The sequence below is a fragment of the Poecilia reticulata genome, linkage group LG6 (genome assembly GCF_000633615.1).
Source record: "Poecilia reticulata strain Guanapo linkage group LG6, Guppy_female_1.0+MT, whole genome shotgun sequence".
NCBI classification, from domain to species: domain Eukaryota; kingdom Metazoa; phylum Chordata; class Actinopteri; order Cyprinodontiformes; family Poeciliidae; genus Poecilia; species Poecilia reticulata.
Genome location: NC_024336.1, coordinates 14,621,685 through 14,634,433, shown reverse-complemented (window position 1 = coordinate 14,634,433; position 12,749 = coordinate 14,621,685). Strand labels below are relative to the sequence as shown.

Below are 12,749 nucleotides of genomic sequence, written 5' to 3'. Positions count from 1 at the left end.
CTTGTGACAAACTTCTAAAACAACTTTCTTTCAATTTTGGCTGTTTTTCTCACCACTCCTCTATGTAGTCCACATTTTTTAATACATCTTGTGTCAGCACAGATTCCACTTGAGCTTTAAATATGTGTTGAGGAATTTTTTTGATTCAAATTGACATCCCTTATTTTTAGTGCTGCAACACGACAAAGCAGCCCAAAGTTTAATTTTCAGGCCTTCATTATTTAGCTTCTGAGGGCAAAATATCAATGACACACAGCTTCAAATCCACTAGAGGGCACAACAGTTTTTTTTTTCCACCGTTTACCTCCAGAGCTAAAACTCGGAAGATTATGAAACTGCTTATGATGTTGAACCAGATCAGCTCACTTGCATTTCTAAATAAAATAGAGGTCACAAGACTCATATGTATATAGTTAGTGTACACATTTAAACATTTACAACATTACAATCAATGGACTCCAGAGGTGAACAGGGACAAAATAAGACTTTCACAATAAGACTCCGCAGAGCTAAAAAATCTTTTGGGAATTAAAAACAGTAGCAGGTTTTTGTTAAAGTATAATAAAGTACACAGACAATTTTCCATACTTTAAAAGAAGGTGCGCAGGAACCAACAGAATCCATTTTTGGCTGTTTCAGCTTTTACCTTTATTTTCATTAAGGGAATCTGTGAGCTTCAGCTCCGTTCTAGGCGTGCAACGATTGTCCCCGAATGTTCTTGTACTGGCACAGGAGCAGTTGCTTGAAGGTGATCTTGAAGGTGTCGTTGCAGAGAGCGTAGCAGGCGGGGTTGACGGTGCTGTTGAAGTAGCAGAGCCAGTACGTTGCGCCCCACACTGTATCTGGGACGCAGGCGTTGCAGAGTGTGAAGAGAATGACCACCACGTGGTAAGGCGTCCATGAGATGATAAAAGCAATCATGACGGCCATGATGGTGCGCGTCACTTTTTTCTCCCTGCTAGTACTGTACCTCTTTCTCCACTTATCAATAATTTGTATGTTCGTATTACGACAAGAAACCTGAGGGACGAGAGGAGAAGATGAAGGTTTCCATGTTGACTATTTTTAGGTTCCAAAGTTGTGTTTGTTTCTTGTTTACTGCATTATGAATAATAATTATTCCTCTTCAAACAAATGTCAAGTATTTACAAATTAAGAATCTTAAAAAAGGTTTAAAGGCTACTACAAAACGGAGTAAATTACTTACTGTATGAGATTTTAACTAATTTCTTTTACTGCAGATTTTAACTTGAATAGGTAAACACATACTACAATTTTAGAAATTATTTTATAGTCATAACTTGGCAGTGTAAACTGAGCAAAACCAACTATAGTAGGCTCTATAGGGTCTGACTCTCCATACCCACTTTAACATAAAGCTGTCGTACTGCTACAGGGACTGTCGAGGCGCCAAGGCATTCTACCAACAACCCACCGTGTTTTTGTTGATGTTGACAGGAAATGTAAAAATATTACTGGGTTGTTATGTTACTGGAAGACATTGTCGACAATATGTAAACCCACAAAAATAGTCTTAAAAACAACAAATCAGAAAATATAAATTATTTACACTTCTGTTATATCCAAATAAAGTCAGCAGCTCCTTAAGGCCCCTAAGACCTGCAGGGGCCCCATAAATGCTAATATTATAACAGAGCACTAATTTAGAAATTTAACATTTGTTTATTCAGAATGACAATGACTAAGTGTTTTTAGCAGATAAATTCAAGGATTTTAAATTGTTTTAACATTTAAGTTTAAGATTTTAAGGAGCTGGTGCAAAGAACAATCTTCATAGTTAGACTGCTTTGTTACGACAGCTACTATGTGATGCTATGAATTTAATTTTTGAGTCTGAGTTCTGCTGGTTCACAAACTCAGTTAGCTACAATTACAACTGAGTGCTTCTAAGGTTGGCCACTTAAACTACACTTCCTGTCTCAGATTTCTCTAAATCGGTAGCTGAATCCTGTGAAGATGGTGCCTGTGTTGGAATTTTACTCACAGTTGAACTATTCTTTAATGTGTTAGATCCTTTGGAAGTCGAAGCACTGACAGTCTTCGATGAAGTGTCCGTCTGGTCTACCTGCAATTCTCTGAAGACTACACTGTGCTGCTGCAACATTTCCTTCTCCTCCGCAGCTGCATCCTCCTCCTCCTCCTCCTCCTCCTCATCCTCCTCCTCCTCCTCTTCTTGTTTGGTTGTGATGTTTGGGAGGTAGACAATATCTGATAAACTTCCACTTGATGGTCTCCTGCTGTTCCTCCTCGAGCTGTCATAGCTGGTCTTCACGATCCGCCAGTACAAGTAGGCCATGACGCACAACGGCAGAAAGAAAAATAAGATGGAAGTCACGAACGTCGCCCATGGGTTGAAGATGAACTGGCAGTAGCAGTAATTAGGGGGCACAGGTTTCCGTTCTTCAAAGAAGTCCCAGAACAAGATTAAGGGAGTCCATATAAGGAAGGACAGGGTCCAGGCCGCAGTGATCAACATCACGGCCATTGTGGTGCTACGATGTGCTGGGTAGGTCATGGGTTTGGTGATACAGAAGTACCGGTCAAAGCTTATGAGGAGCAGGTGCAAGACTGAGGCGTGGCCGACAGCATAATCAACAGTCAACCAAATGTCACACCCCAACGTATCCCCAGGCCAGTAGCCAATTGAAATGTAAATGGCATAAATGTTTATGGAGAAGACCCCGGTAAAGAGGTCCGTACAGGCCAAACTGAACAGGAAGTAGTTGCCGACGGTCTTCAGGTTCTTGTTTACCTTTAAAGCAATGACACGGAGCAGGCTGTCAGATCCTAATCTTTTTTGTGCAGTATAATGTATGTTCTCTCTATTAGATTATCCTGCACAGAAGAACACACGCTGTATTCTTATCTCTAAGTCTGGTTATGTTTTCAAAGTGTGCAGGAATGGATGGTTGAGTCAGACTCATTAATTATGAAAGATTAAAAAAAGGAAGACCCCAACCTTTATGGAGAGCATAATCAGGACGTTCCCGGTGATAGTGACAATACTAAGAGCTACACCTCCCATCAGGATGAACACTATATCCACTTCATTGTATGGGCTCCTTGAAAAGAGGCCGGTGCGTCTGCTGCCAGTCACGTTAACGATGGAAGACGCATTCACAGTCTCCATCCTGGCTGATGTCGCACTCAGAGTCTTCAGGCTTCAGTCATTTCTGCACAATTCCTGATAATGACAGAGATTGTAAGGGAAATAAATCATTGCGTTTAGCTGTGTTTTCCTTCATGTTCTGTCATGTTTGTTTTCACAGATCATTATGTGCTACACTCGGGTTATAAACAATGTGCAGGCTGTGGGAGTGTTTCAACAAGCAAGGCCCACATAAGCAGAACACACAGGTGTGACAGGAATAAAGGCTGCAACCGGAGTGTTTACTAGGCAGCACTTACATAAGGCACACCAAAATGAAACTAGGTTAAAAAAACAGGATACTGTGAAACAAGCTGTTTTAATTGAGTTATGAAAGACTATGTCATGCGGCGCACAAACATATTTCCACTGGGGCGATCCACATGTAACATCAAGGCACTCATGGTGTTGTTTGGTAACATGCATAAAAGCTTCTGCATAAAAAATAGAGATGCTTCCATAATACATTTCTACAGGACTGATTTAACCGTTTTAAATCAACAAAAAATAATGAGCTCTCTTCTACTCTGTGAACTATCACTACAGTTGTTGTTGAGCTGGAAAAAACAGCAAGAATAGAGATGCAGCCTATAAACAATACGATTATGTTTTGTATGCTGATCAGTTGCTTACTGCTAAAACCTTGTAAGTGACTCCTTTAGGCCTCATGAGAACATCGTACTGTACCTGAGAGACGTTTTCTTCCTGCTCTTACAGCAACATGAAACTTCATTACAGGGTCTCTAACTTCATCACACACTGATCAAAGATCGGTTCTGGGACGATTCTGTCACAGATAAAATTAGATGTTTATATAACAGGACAGAGAAATATTTTGGGAATTTAGTGCTTTGGAGTCTGGAGTTGTACTGTACATGTACATACATAATCTGCTTATGGATGCACTAAGCTGATTCTAAAGTTTGAAAACTAATAAAGCTAAACCAAACAGACATTATAATTTATTTGAGTGAAATAGTCACATTAAGGCAAACCATAATAGCAGGGTAAAGATCTGGGGAATTAAGGCAATTCAGAGTAATTGACTCCCACACATTGGCAGGCACAATTAGCAGTTCTTTTGCACAAAAGCAGAAGCTATGAATGAGGCACGATTTATAAAAGTACAAAGTTTCAAAAGCACCTCTTGTTCTAAATAATCTTTAATTTTCTTAGGAAAGAAAAATCTCGATTGATTTTTTTTTTGTTGCTTTTTTAAAATGTATTAATTTCATGTGCACAAGTGATGTAATGTCAATTTACCATCTACACATACATTTATTTTAATAAATGTATATTTTGCAAACATTGTACTTTATATAAGTCATAGGTGCACATCAAGTGAATTCAGGGGCGGATCTAGAAAAATATGTATGGGGTGGCAAGAGGGTGGCAGGGACTTTTTCAGGGGTGGCAGCATATATATATATATTTTAATATTTTGTATTAAAAACAATACGAAATATTGTTTTTAACTTGCATTGTTTCAAAATGAGCTTCATGTAGGAACACTGAGGCTTAAATACAATTTAATGTAGTATAGTTAATTATTTTCACATCTTTCGTACTCCTGCTAATTGATATGCATTACTGATATGCATATCAATTGACATGCATTGTGTCCAGAAAACTATTTTATCCCAATACAGGACAAGGAGAAATCTGTCACAAAAATATTAGTAGCACCATCATTTGGTGCACAGCTTCAGTTATTACAACTAAAAACCAGCGATCAGGCCCGAAACCTGGGAGTAGTGATGGACTCTGACCTGAACGTTCAGAACCTCATTAAGACAGTCATAAAGTCGGCCTTCTATCACCTGAAGAACATCTCTAGGATTAGAGGACTTATGTCTCAGCGCGATCTAGAGAATCTCATCTTTAGCCGCATTGATTACTGCAACAGCGTCTTCACAGGTCTGACTAATAAATCAATCAAACAGCTGCAGCTGATCCAGAATGCTGCTGCTCGGGTTCTCACTAAAACCAGGAAGATAGAGCACATAACACCAGTTTTAAAGTCCCTACACTGGCTCCCTGTAGCTCAGAGAATAGACTTTAAAATACTGATGTTAGTTTATAAATCACTGAACGGTTTAGCACCACAATACCTTAAAGATCTGTTATTACTGTACCAACCGTCTAGACCCCTCAGATCTTCTGGTTCTGGTCTGCTCTGCATCCCCAGAACCAGAACCAGACGAGGAGAAGCAGCATTYAGTTTCTATGCACCACAGATTTGGAACAAACTTCCAGAAAACTGTAAAACAGCTGAAACASTGGGTGCTTTTAAATCTCAACTHAAAAYYCACCTGTTTAGAGTTGCTTATRGCTAAATTAGGGTTAGAGTGCGGGTTTTGATGTCTTCCATGTTTTTATGTCTTTAATGTTTTTAATTTCTTCTTCTTTCTTTTTTTTTTAATCTCTCTTTCTCACTGATTATTTCTGTTTTTATTTTAATTATGTAAAGCACTTTGAAATGCCTTGCTGCTGAAATGTGCTATACAAATAAAATTTGATTGATTGATTGATTTGCTATTCGATATATCTATTAATAAAGATTAGAAAACTGATGTTTGATAAATTCTCCATGATATAAATCTATAAACAGTTTAGTTTATGTTAGTTCTGTCAAGATACAAGAAAGGGTGAATATCTACTTATATTGGTCAATCGTTTTATTTTAAATATGCTGTAGGAGCCRTAGTTTGAYRACTGTTATAAATATCACCATGTTTTTAGAACACAGGGGATTAGCTCAGTTTTTGTCTCTTGTTTTAGGAATTGCAGTGGCTGCAGTGAGCCACAATAAAGGTACAATAAAGCTGATAAACAGGTGAAAAACCAAACAGAACCACTTCTGACTGTTCGCAAAGCCAAACATCCAATAAAAGTTCCACCAAGCCTCTACTAAGGCGCTGGGGTCAAGATTCTAGACACAGGCAAAAGAATCAATCAATGTTCAGACATATTGATTGTTCTTGATGATTTATTTTCCTCTTTCACCAAACAATTACAGACATCAAACTTTCATTTGTTCTCATGCTACCACTCTTAAAAACCATCGGCCCCAAACCCAAATGCCTACTGGTCCTTCTCCAGGCCCCTGCACTTATCTATGTGGACTGACCCACATTACTTCCTGTCTAAATTTAAAAAATAAATAAGAAAATAATAAAACAAAAAAAATCTAATTAACAATTATCAACCTACAAATAAACTCTGTAAATAATACAAAAAATAGAAATTTAAGAATAAAGTAACAAAATTCAAATGGATAATAAAATAAAGAAAAAATAGCTCCAACAACTTTTATTCTGCCTTTTCTCGCTCTGTGTGTCGGCTTTACGCGGACCCGTTGCCATGGCAACCAACAGATAACAGCTCAACGAGCACCTAGAGCAGAAATAACCGCCTGAACACAGCGGCGGTTGATTAGCTGATTTAAACAGCTGCTCTACTGATGACGTAGTGGGCGGGTTGACCCGTTTTAGTGCTAACGGAACCAAAACACACTGAACTGCGCAGCACATGTTAAGGTTATCAAAGTCAGTAGCAGGCTAACAGTTAGGCTAGTATAACTGACCCACTGCTCACTTGTTCAATCTTTTCTTTAAATTAAAAGTTTTCCTCACTTGTGAAATCTGAAGCCCTTATTACCATTATCTATGGTTGAATTAACTGCTAAGCATCGCGTCCGTTGTTCTGATTCTTTGCGTGATTGTGGTAGTTTCCTTACCACCAATATTCCTGACTCAATGGACAGCAATGGCGCATGTCCAGTCCAGTAACATATACATCTATCAATGCTGCTGCCTCGCGCTCTGTCCTTCTCTCGCACTTCCCGCTACTTAGCAGTGGGTGTCAGGTTACATTGTGTTGCATTCATTGTTGTCGGGGAAAAAAAGAGTTTCATGCGCTTAATGTCCGATTTGCCGTAACTATTTATTGAATTCATTGTCGCTAGCTGGGGTGGTGATATGTTGGGATTTTTAAGAATAAACACAATTATAAAGAATTTGAAAATAATAAAGTTATGGTATTTTTTGGTGTGGAGGTTAACATGGAGCTACAAGCTAAATTCTGACACCAGACAACAAAGGCCTTGCTACTTAAAATAACTAACACACTGATATCGCATAAAATAATCACGGCGCTAAACAAACCGCACAGCATTCTGGGGGATGTAGGCAGAGGAAAGACTTGAGCCACTCAACCATGTCTCTGCGCTCTACCTCTCAAGGCTAGTGAAGCAAAATTGGTGACATGAACTCATACACATGAATACGTATGTCTATGACATCAACTACTCACTCTCTCTTTGGTTACCTAGCAACAACCTGTTGAATAACTTGCTTAAAAATAAACTGTTGTGTGGAGTGAAAACTGTGGACAGAATCGGAAAGTCACGCCATTAATTTGTCAATATTTCAGATATTTGAAACAAACAGAAAAAAACACCGAATCAATAATTATTAATGTCGACTGACATGAAACGATTATATCTTGACACGTTTTTTCAGCCATGTTGTCCAGCATTACAAGCGCAACATTATTATTAACAATTAAGAAAATACATTTATCCAGAGCACCATTAACACAATGCTAACCAGAGCTACCGTAAATAAGCATGATGTAAAACAAAAGAACCGGTGGCAAATAATGAACAGAAAAAGTAAACAACAAAAAAGACCAATATGGAAGTTCAAACTAATAAAACAGAAACTGTAGCTCACCCGTCATCTGTAAAATCATCCGCAATGTCATGCAAGATGAAAAATTCAGTCACGTTTCCTCTTCTCTGTCGTAGTCCTTATCAACTTTATCACCATAGTCACCTAAAACTGTCACGCACTGTGGCAGGCGGCAAAATTCTGAGTGCCCCAAAGTCATTAAATTAAGCGATGCTGATTGGCCAAATATTTATTATTTTCTCCTAGCAACTACGCGTGATTGGCTAGTTAGTTTCAATTCTCGGGGAGCTATCAGAAGTGCCCCAGGAGTAAAAGGCAAGCGTCTGAAACCTTCACGAGCCACTTTACCCCTTCTTCATCCAAAGAAAAATAATCTGGAGCCGCAAAACATCACACAGCTTATAAAGATGGACAAGTTTTATTCATTTTCTATTTCAACCTGTTATATTATGACAGGTTAGAGATCAGAGACATCAGATAATGTCCATGTGTCGTTGTGATATCTTGTATTAAAGATAAGGTGTCACTTCTAGGTAGTTTTCATGGAGGTGTCAATGTCAGTGAGAAATTTAACATCAGGCTGAAATGCAGCCTCTTTCAGAGGTGTAAGTAACATGAAACAAGTTTGTGCATCCACAACTAAAGAGGAATAAAGACATAGTATTATAGTATTAACATGGAAACTATTTATATAAAGAAAGGGAACACATTTGGTAAAAATATTAGATTTTTTTTTTGTGCAGGCAGTTAAGAGCTCTGTGTTCTTTACTAAAGTGTAATCAAGTTAATGAAGACATACTCCCTGGAATCAGGAAAATTGGGGCATCCAGACTCTGGCTATGTTCCTGGTGGTATGCTGAAACAATTTAGTTCACTGCAGAAAACAAGATCTAAAACATTTAGTTTTGCTTTCATGTACCAGATTTCCTAAATTAAAATGTTTTCATTCAAGCAAATACTATAACTATATGACAAAAATCTAACATTTTTTAAAACCGCTAATTTTCAATGGTCTTATCTTATTTTTGCAAGCAGACAGCAAAATATGTCTAATTTGTTGTATGATAAGTTTGCAAAATGTTTACAGTGATTGCTCTTACCTGCAAGACCGTGACAAAAATCTGTGAGGATTCACCTCGTCCACAGGGAATCACTGAGATGAGCTGCTTTAGTTTTGTTCCTTCGTGCTGTAAATGATGTAGACAGAGCAGCAGAAAGTACCCTGCATGTGGATGATACTCCTCCTCTGGAAGGGTCCAGTGTGTGCTAAAGAGAGTGACAGTTCAAATAGGGAGGGGTCATGTTGTTCTGAATCCCTCAAGCCAGGGCTGCATGTTTAAATTAACAAGAGACCAGGACATAATGGGAGAAATGTCTGAGAGCTCTGGCCTCTGCAGCACAAAAACACAATAATCTCTCGTTTCCAAAGTTCTAGGCAATCAGGAGGAAAAAGCATCAATGAACGTAGAATATAATGAAATGGTAAAGTTCTACTGAAGAGGACAACAGAAGAGGGCCACCCTGTTTCTCTGCTGCTGCAGGACTTTAACCTTTAAGACTAAAAGTCTTAAAGGTTAAAGCCAAATGCCGACTGCCCTGGTCGGTGGATAGTCTTACTTTGATGGAGTTACCACTAAAGATAATTTCCACACAAAACCATTTCATGATTTGAAAACCAGAAATATTTCATTAAAAAAATTTAACCAGTCAATCAACACAGATCAAGCAAATAAAGCAAAAAAAAAGAAAAGAAAAGAAAAAGGAACATAAACCATAAACATTTCTTATCTTTAATTTATCTCATCATTAGAAATGGTGATTGATATTTCAAATACCTCTAGTCACTAAAAAGCAGCTAAAAAAAAGAAAAATATGCATATTGAATATAAAATGCATAGATGTTTCAGGTCCCCTCAGACAAACATATTTTTGTTGTAGATAGGATCTCTGGATCCTGAGAATACATGTTTGTCTTCTTTCAGATTAAAATGTAATTTGAGGTATTCCAGATTTCACATTTTTCACTCACAAATCTCAACCTGACCAACATAAATTCAGAAAAAATCTTAAAGCCCCTTGAGGCTTGGCAAAAAATTGCAAACAAGAGACAATTTTAGTGATTCTCAGAAAAACCCAGATTTCCTGGAGATGCATGTTGATTGTTGTTTCATGACTCTGCTGCCATCTAGAGGACGGATCTCTCTCTGCGCATTCACACGTACCTTACTTAAAGGCTCAATAAAACACATTTTATTGTCAGGGATTGCGCGTTGAAATGTGGGTGGATTAAACTGATAATAAATCATTCTGTAATATTTTACAAAGCCTTGTTTTAATTAACATTTAAACATAAACTTGTACTGTTGGGTCATGCTGATTTTTTTTGCCTTTCTTTTGGTTGGTATCACAATCACAATCTTTCATTTCTGAAAATAACCCAAAATCTTCACGAGGCCTTTGTGGCAGATGGAGGTGATATGTTACCATGGAGATGGCAGCGCTGTCATTGTGTGACGTATGTATAAGGCTTAATTACTGTGGCCAAAGAGAGGGAGGAAATGACGGGTCTGGATGGTTTTATTGAAAGGATCATGGCTCGGATCAAGAATTATCTGTGAATCCCTTCCTGCTGAGTTTGATGACTTTGAAACATTCTCCGAGTTCAGACATCGCTTCCTGTTTCAAGGCTGTCCGCTTTTGATAGTTGTTATTAGTAAAGTCATTTCGGTATTTGGTATTCAGAGCACAGCAATTTAGCTGTCTCATTCAAAATAACATAATTCATTATTCATTAAAATAAGGATGCTCAAGTCCAGTCCTGGAGAGCTACTATTATGCAGACTTTAGCTGCACCCCTGCTCCAACACACCTGAATAAAATGGCTGAATTGTCGGTCTGCAAAGACCAGGTGACGACCCTCTGATTTGATCCAGGTGTGTTGGAGCAGGTCTGTACCTTAATCCTTGATTTAAATATCAAGTGTAATCAGTAATAATATTAATCAGATTTATAAAATAGATAAAGTGATCAGAATAAAGAATTTTCACTTAAAATATTACTTGTTTAATGTTCTATGTTGGGATTATTCATTAATACACAATCCAGCCAATTTCCAGTCCAGCAGTTTCAAAAGTGAAAAAAAAAATGAACTGACTAGTTTGTATTAAGGTAATAATAACACTAAACAATAAAATTGACACATTATTTGTTGACCCCTGAGGACACTTTACCATTGTACAGTAACAAGAAGGAAATATAAACAAAAACACTTAAACACACACTACTGAGATAGATCTTATAACAAACAAAAATCAACAAAAACACATTTACATAAAGTAGTAAGTAAGCATTTTAAAACAAACATTTTTAAAAGCTGTTTGAAATGAATTTAAAAACGGGTAATAAAAGCATAAAACAATAAATGCATTAGTGCAGTTGAGAATATTATGTGCAAGAGATGGGGCAAAAGATGTCAAAATTTACATAATTTACACTAGCTGACTTTTAATTCTTCATCCTGCAGCACAGTGGATGATAAACACACACTAATGAGTCTCACTCTGTGTCCCTGATCTCCAGGAAGCAACTGGATCACTAGTTTGCTGATGAGCTGTTCCGTCATTGCACCATTTATCTCTCGCTATTAAAAAAGTCAAAACATTTCCTGTTGCCTGGGGGTACACCGACATGGCTGTGCCATGGCAGCAACAATACACCCTCTACCCCCCCATTCAGAGAAAAACAAATCCGCACACGAGCCTTTGGTGCTCCTGACTGGTGTCACGCTGATGATTAATAAAAAGGATCAGATATACTGACTACGCTTGCGCCGTGCATGCAAAGACAAATCTTTCCATGTTCATTTCGAGTGGAAAAATGATGGCACTAGTTTGCATGATGTTGAGGTCATCTGCAAAGAAAATCATATGTAAAGTGAGGAGATGAATTCTGACCACATGTCAACCCCTTTCCATCCTGTGTGTACACAAGTAATAGGAGGACACAAACTTTAATTTGAGATCAAACTGAGTTTGATCCTGAAATGAGAAAACATGGAGAGCAGGATTTTTTTTTCTTTCACTTTTTGTGAAACAGCTCGCGCTCAGTCATTCAAACAAATGACCCATAAAATAAACTAACACATGCTCAGTCATATAATTTAAAAACAATATTTTACTACCTCTTTGTTTACTTTGGCTGGGCAGATTTCTACTGCTTTAGAGCCGGGGCTAATTTGAATTCATGGATGTGGTCACCACAAAGCTCAACCACAGGGTGTAACCCTCATTTGGGAGCTTATCCCTTCACCTCCTGACAGCGGCACGGCAGGCCTTTCCTATCAGAGCAACCCCCATTTGGCTCGTACCTTCTCTAAATAATTAAAAAGAAATTCCGAGCCCTAAATCAGATTTGGGTTCCGCTTTTTGTTTCCCTCTTTGGTTCTTCACACATGGAAGTACTTCCACACTTATGGAAGTACTCATATCCCTTGAATTTTTCCTCATTTTGTTTCTGATTAAAACCACATATTTGAATATATTTGATTGGGATTTCTAATGATGGACCAATACAAAGCAGTGCATAATTTGAAATGGGAGTAAAATGAAAGATGTCCTTTTAAAGGGTTTTAAAATACAAAGGATGAAAACTGTGGTCTGCATTCAGTTTTGATTCCTTTGAGTCAGATAGTCCTAAATAAAATCCAGAGCAACCAATTTTCTTCAAAGTCAACATCTGTAAAACATATTCCAATATTTTAAACCTGGATCCTCTAAAAGATATTACACCCTTAAAGGGTAAGTAGAAAAATAAAACAAGCTAAAAGCAAAGAGAAAACCTTAGAACTGAGTTGGTTTCATTGATAATGATCTGTGTCTGCCATTTTC

The 12,749-nt window shown here is 37.8% G+C and overlaps 1 protein-coding gene across 2 annotated transcripts; it reads right to left on the bottom strand.

Annotated features, from left to right (window-relative positions):
* Positions 1–619: 619 nt before the first annotated feature.
* Positions 620–8,051, bottom strand: LOC103466077 (muscarinic acetylcholine receptor M2-like). Of its 2 annotated transcripts, XM_008411426.2 has the most exons (5): positions 7,906–8,051; positions 3,857–3,956; positions 2,981–3,205; positions 2,006–2,773; positions 620–1,020 (listed from the first exon to the last, which is right to left on the bottom strand). In XM_008411426.2, the coding sequence occupies exons 3-5, from the start codon at positions 3,149–3,151 to the stop codon at positions 688–690; spliced, it is 1,272 nt and encodes a 423-aa protein (XP_008409648.1). In that variant the 5' UTR covers positions 3,152–3,205; positions 3,857–3,956; positions 7,906–8,051; the 3' UTR covers positions 620–687. The 2 variants fall into 2 exon arrangements, with proteins under 2 accessions (XP_008409648.1, XP_008409647.1); XM_008411425.2 differs by lacking the exon at positions 3,857–3,956.
* Positions 8,052–12,749: the final 4,698 nt, after the last annotated feature.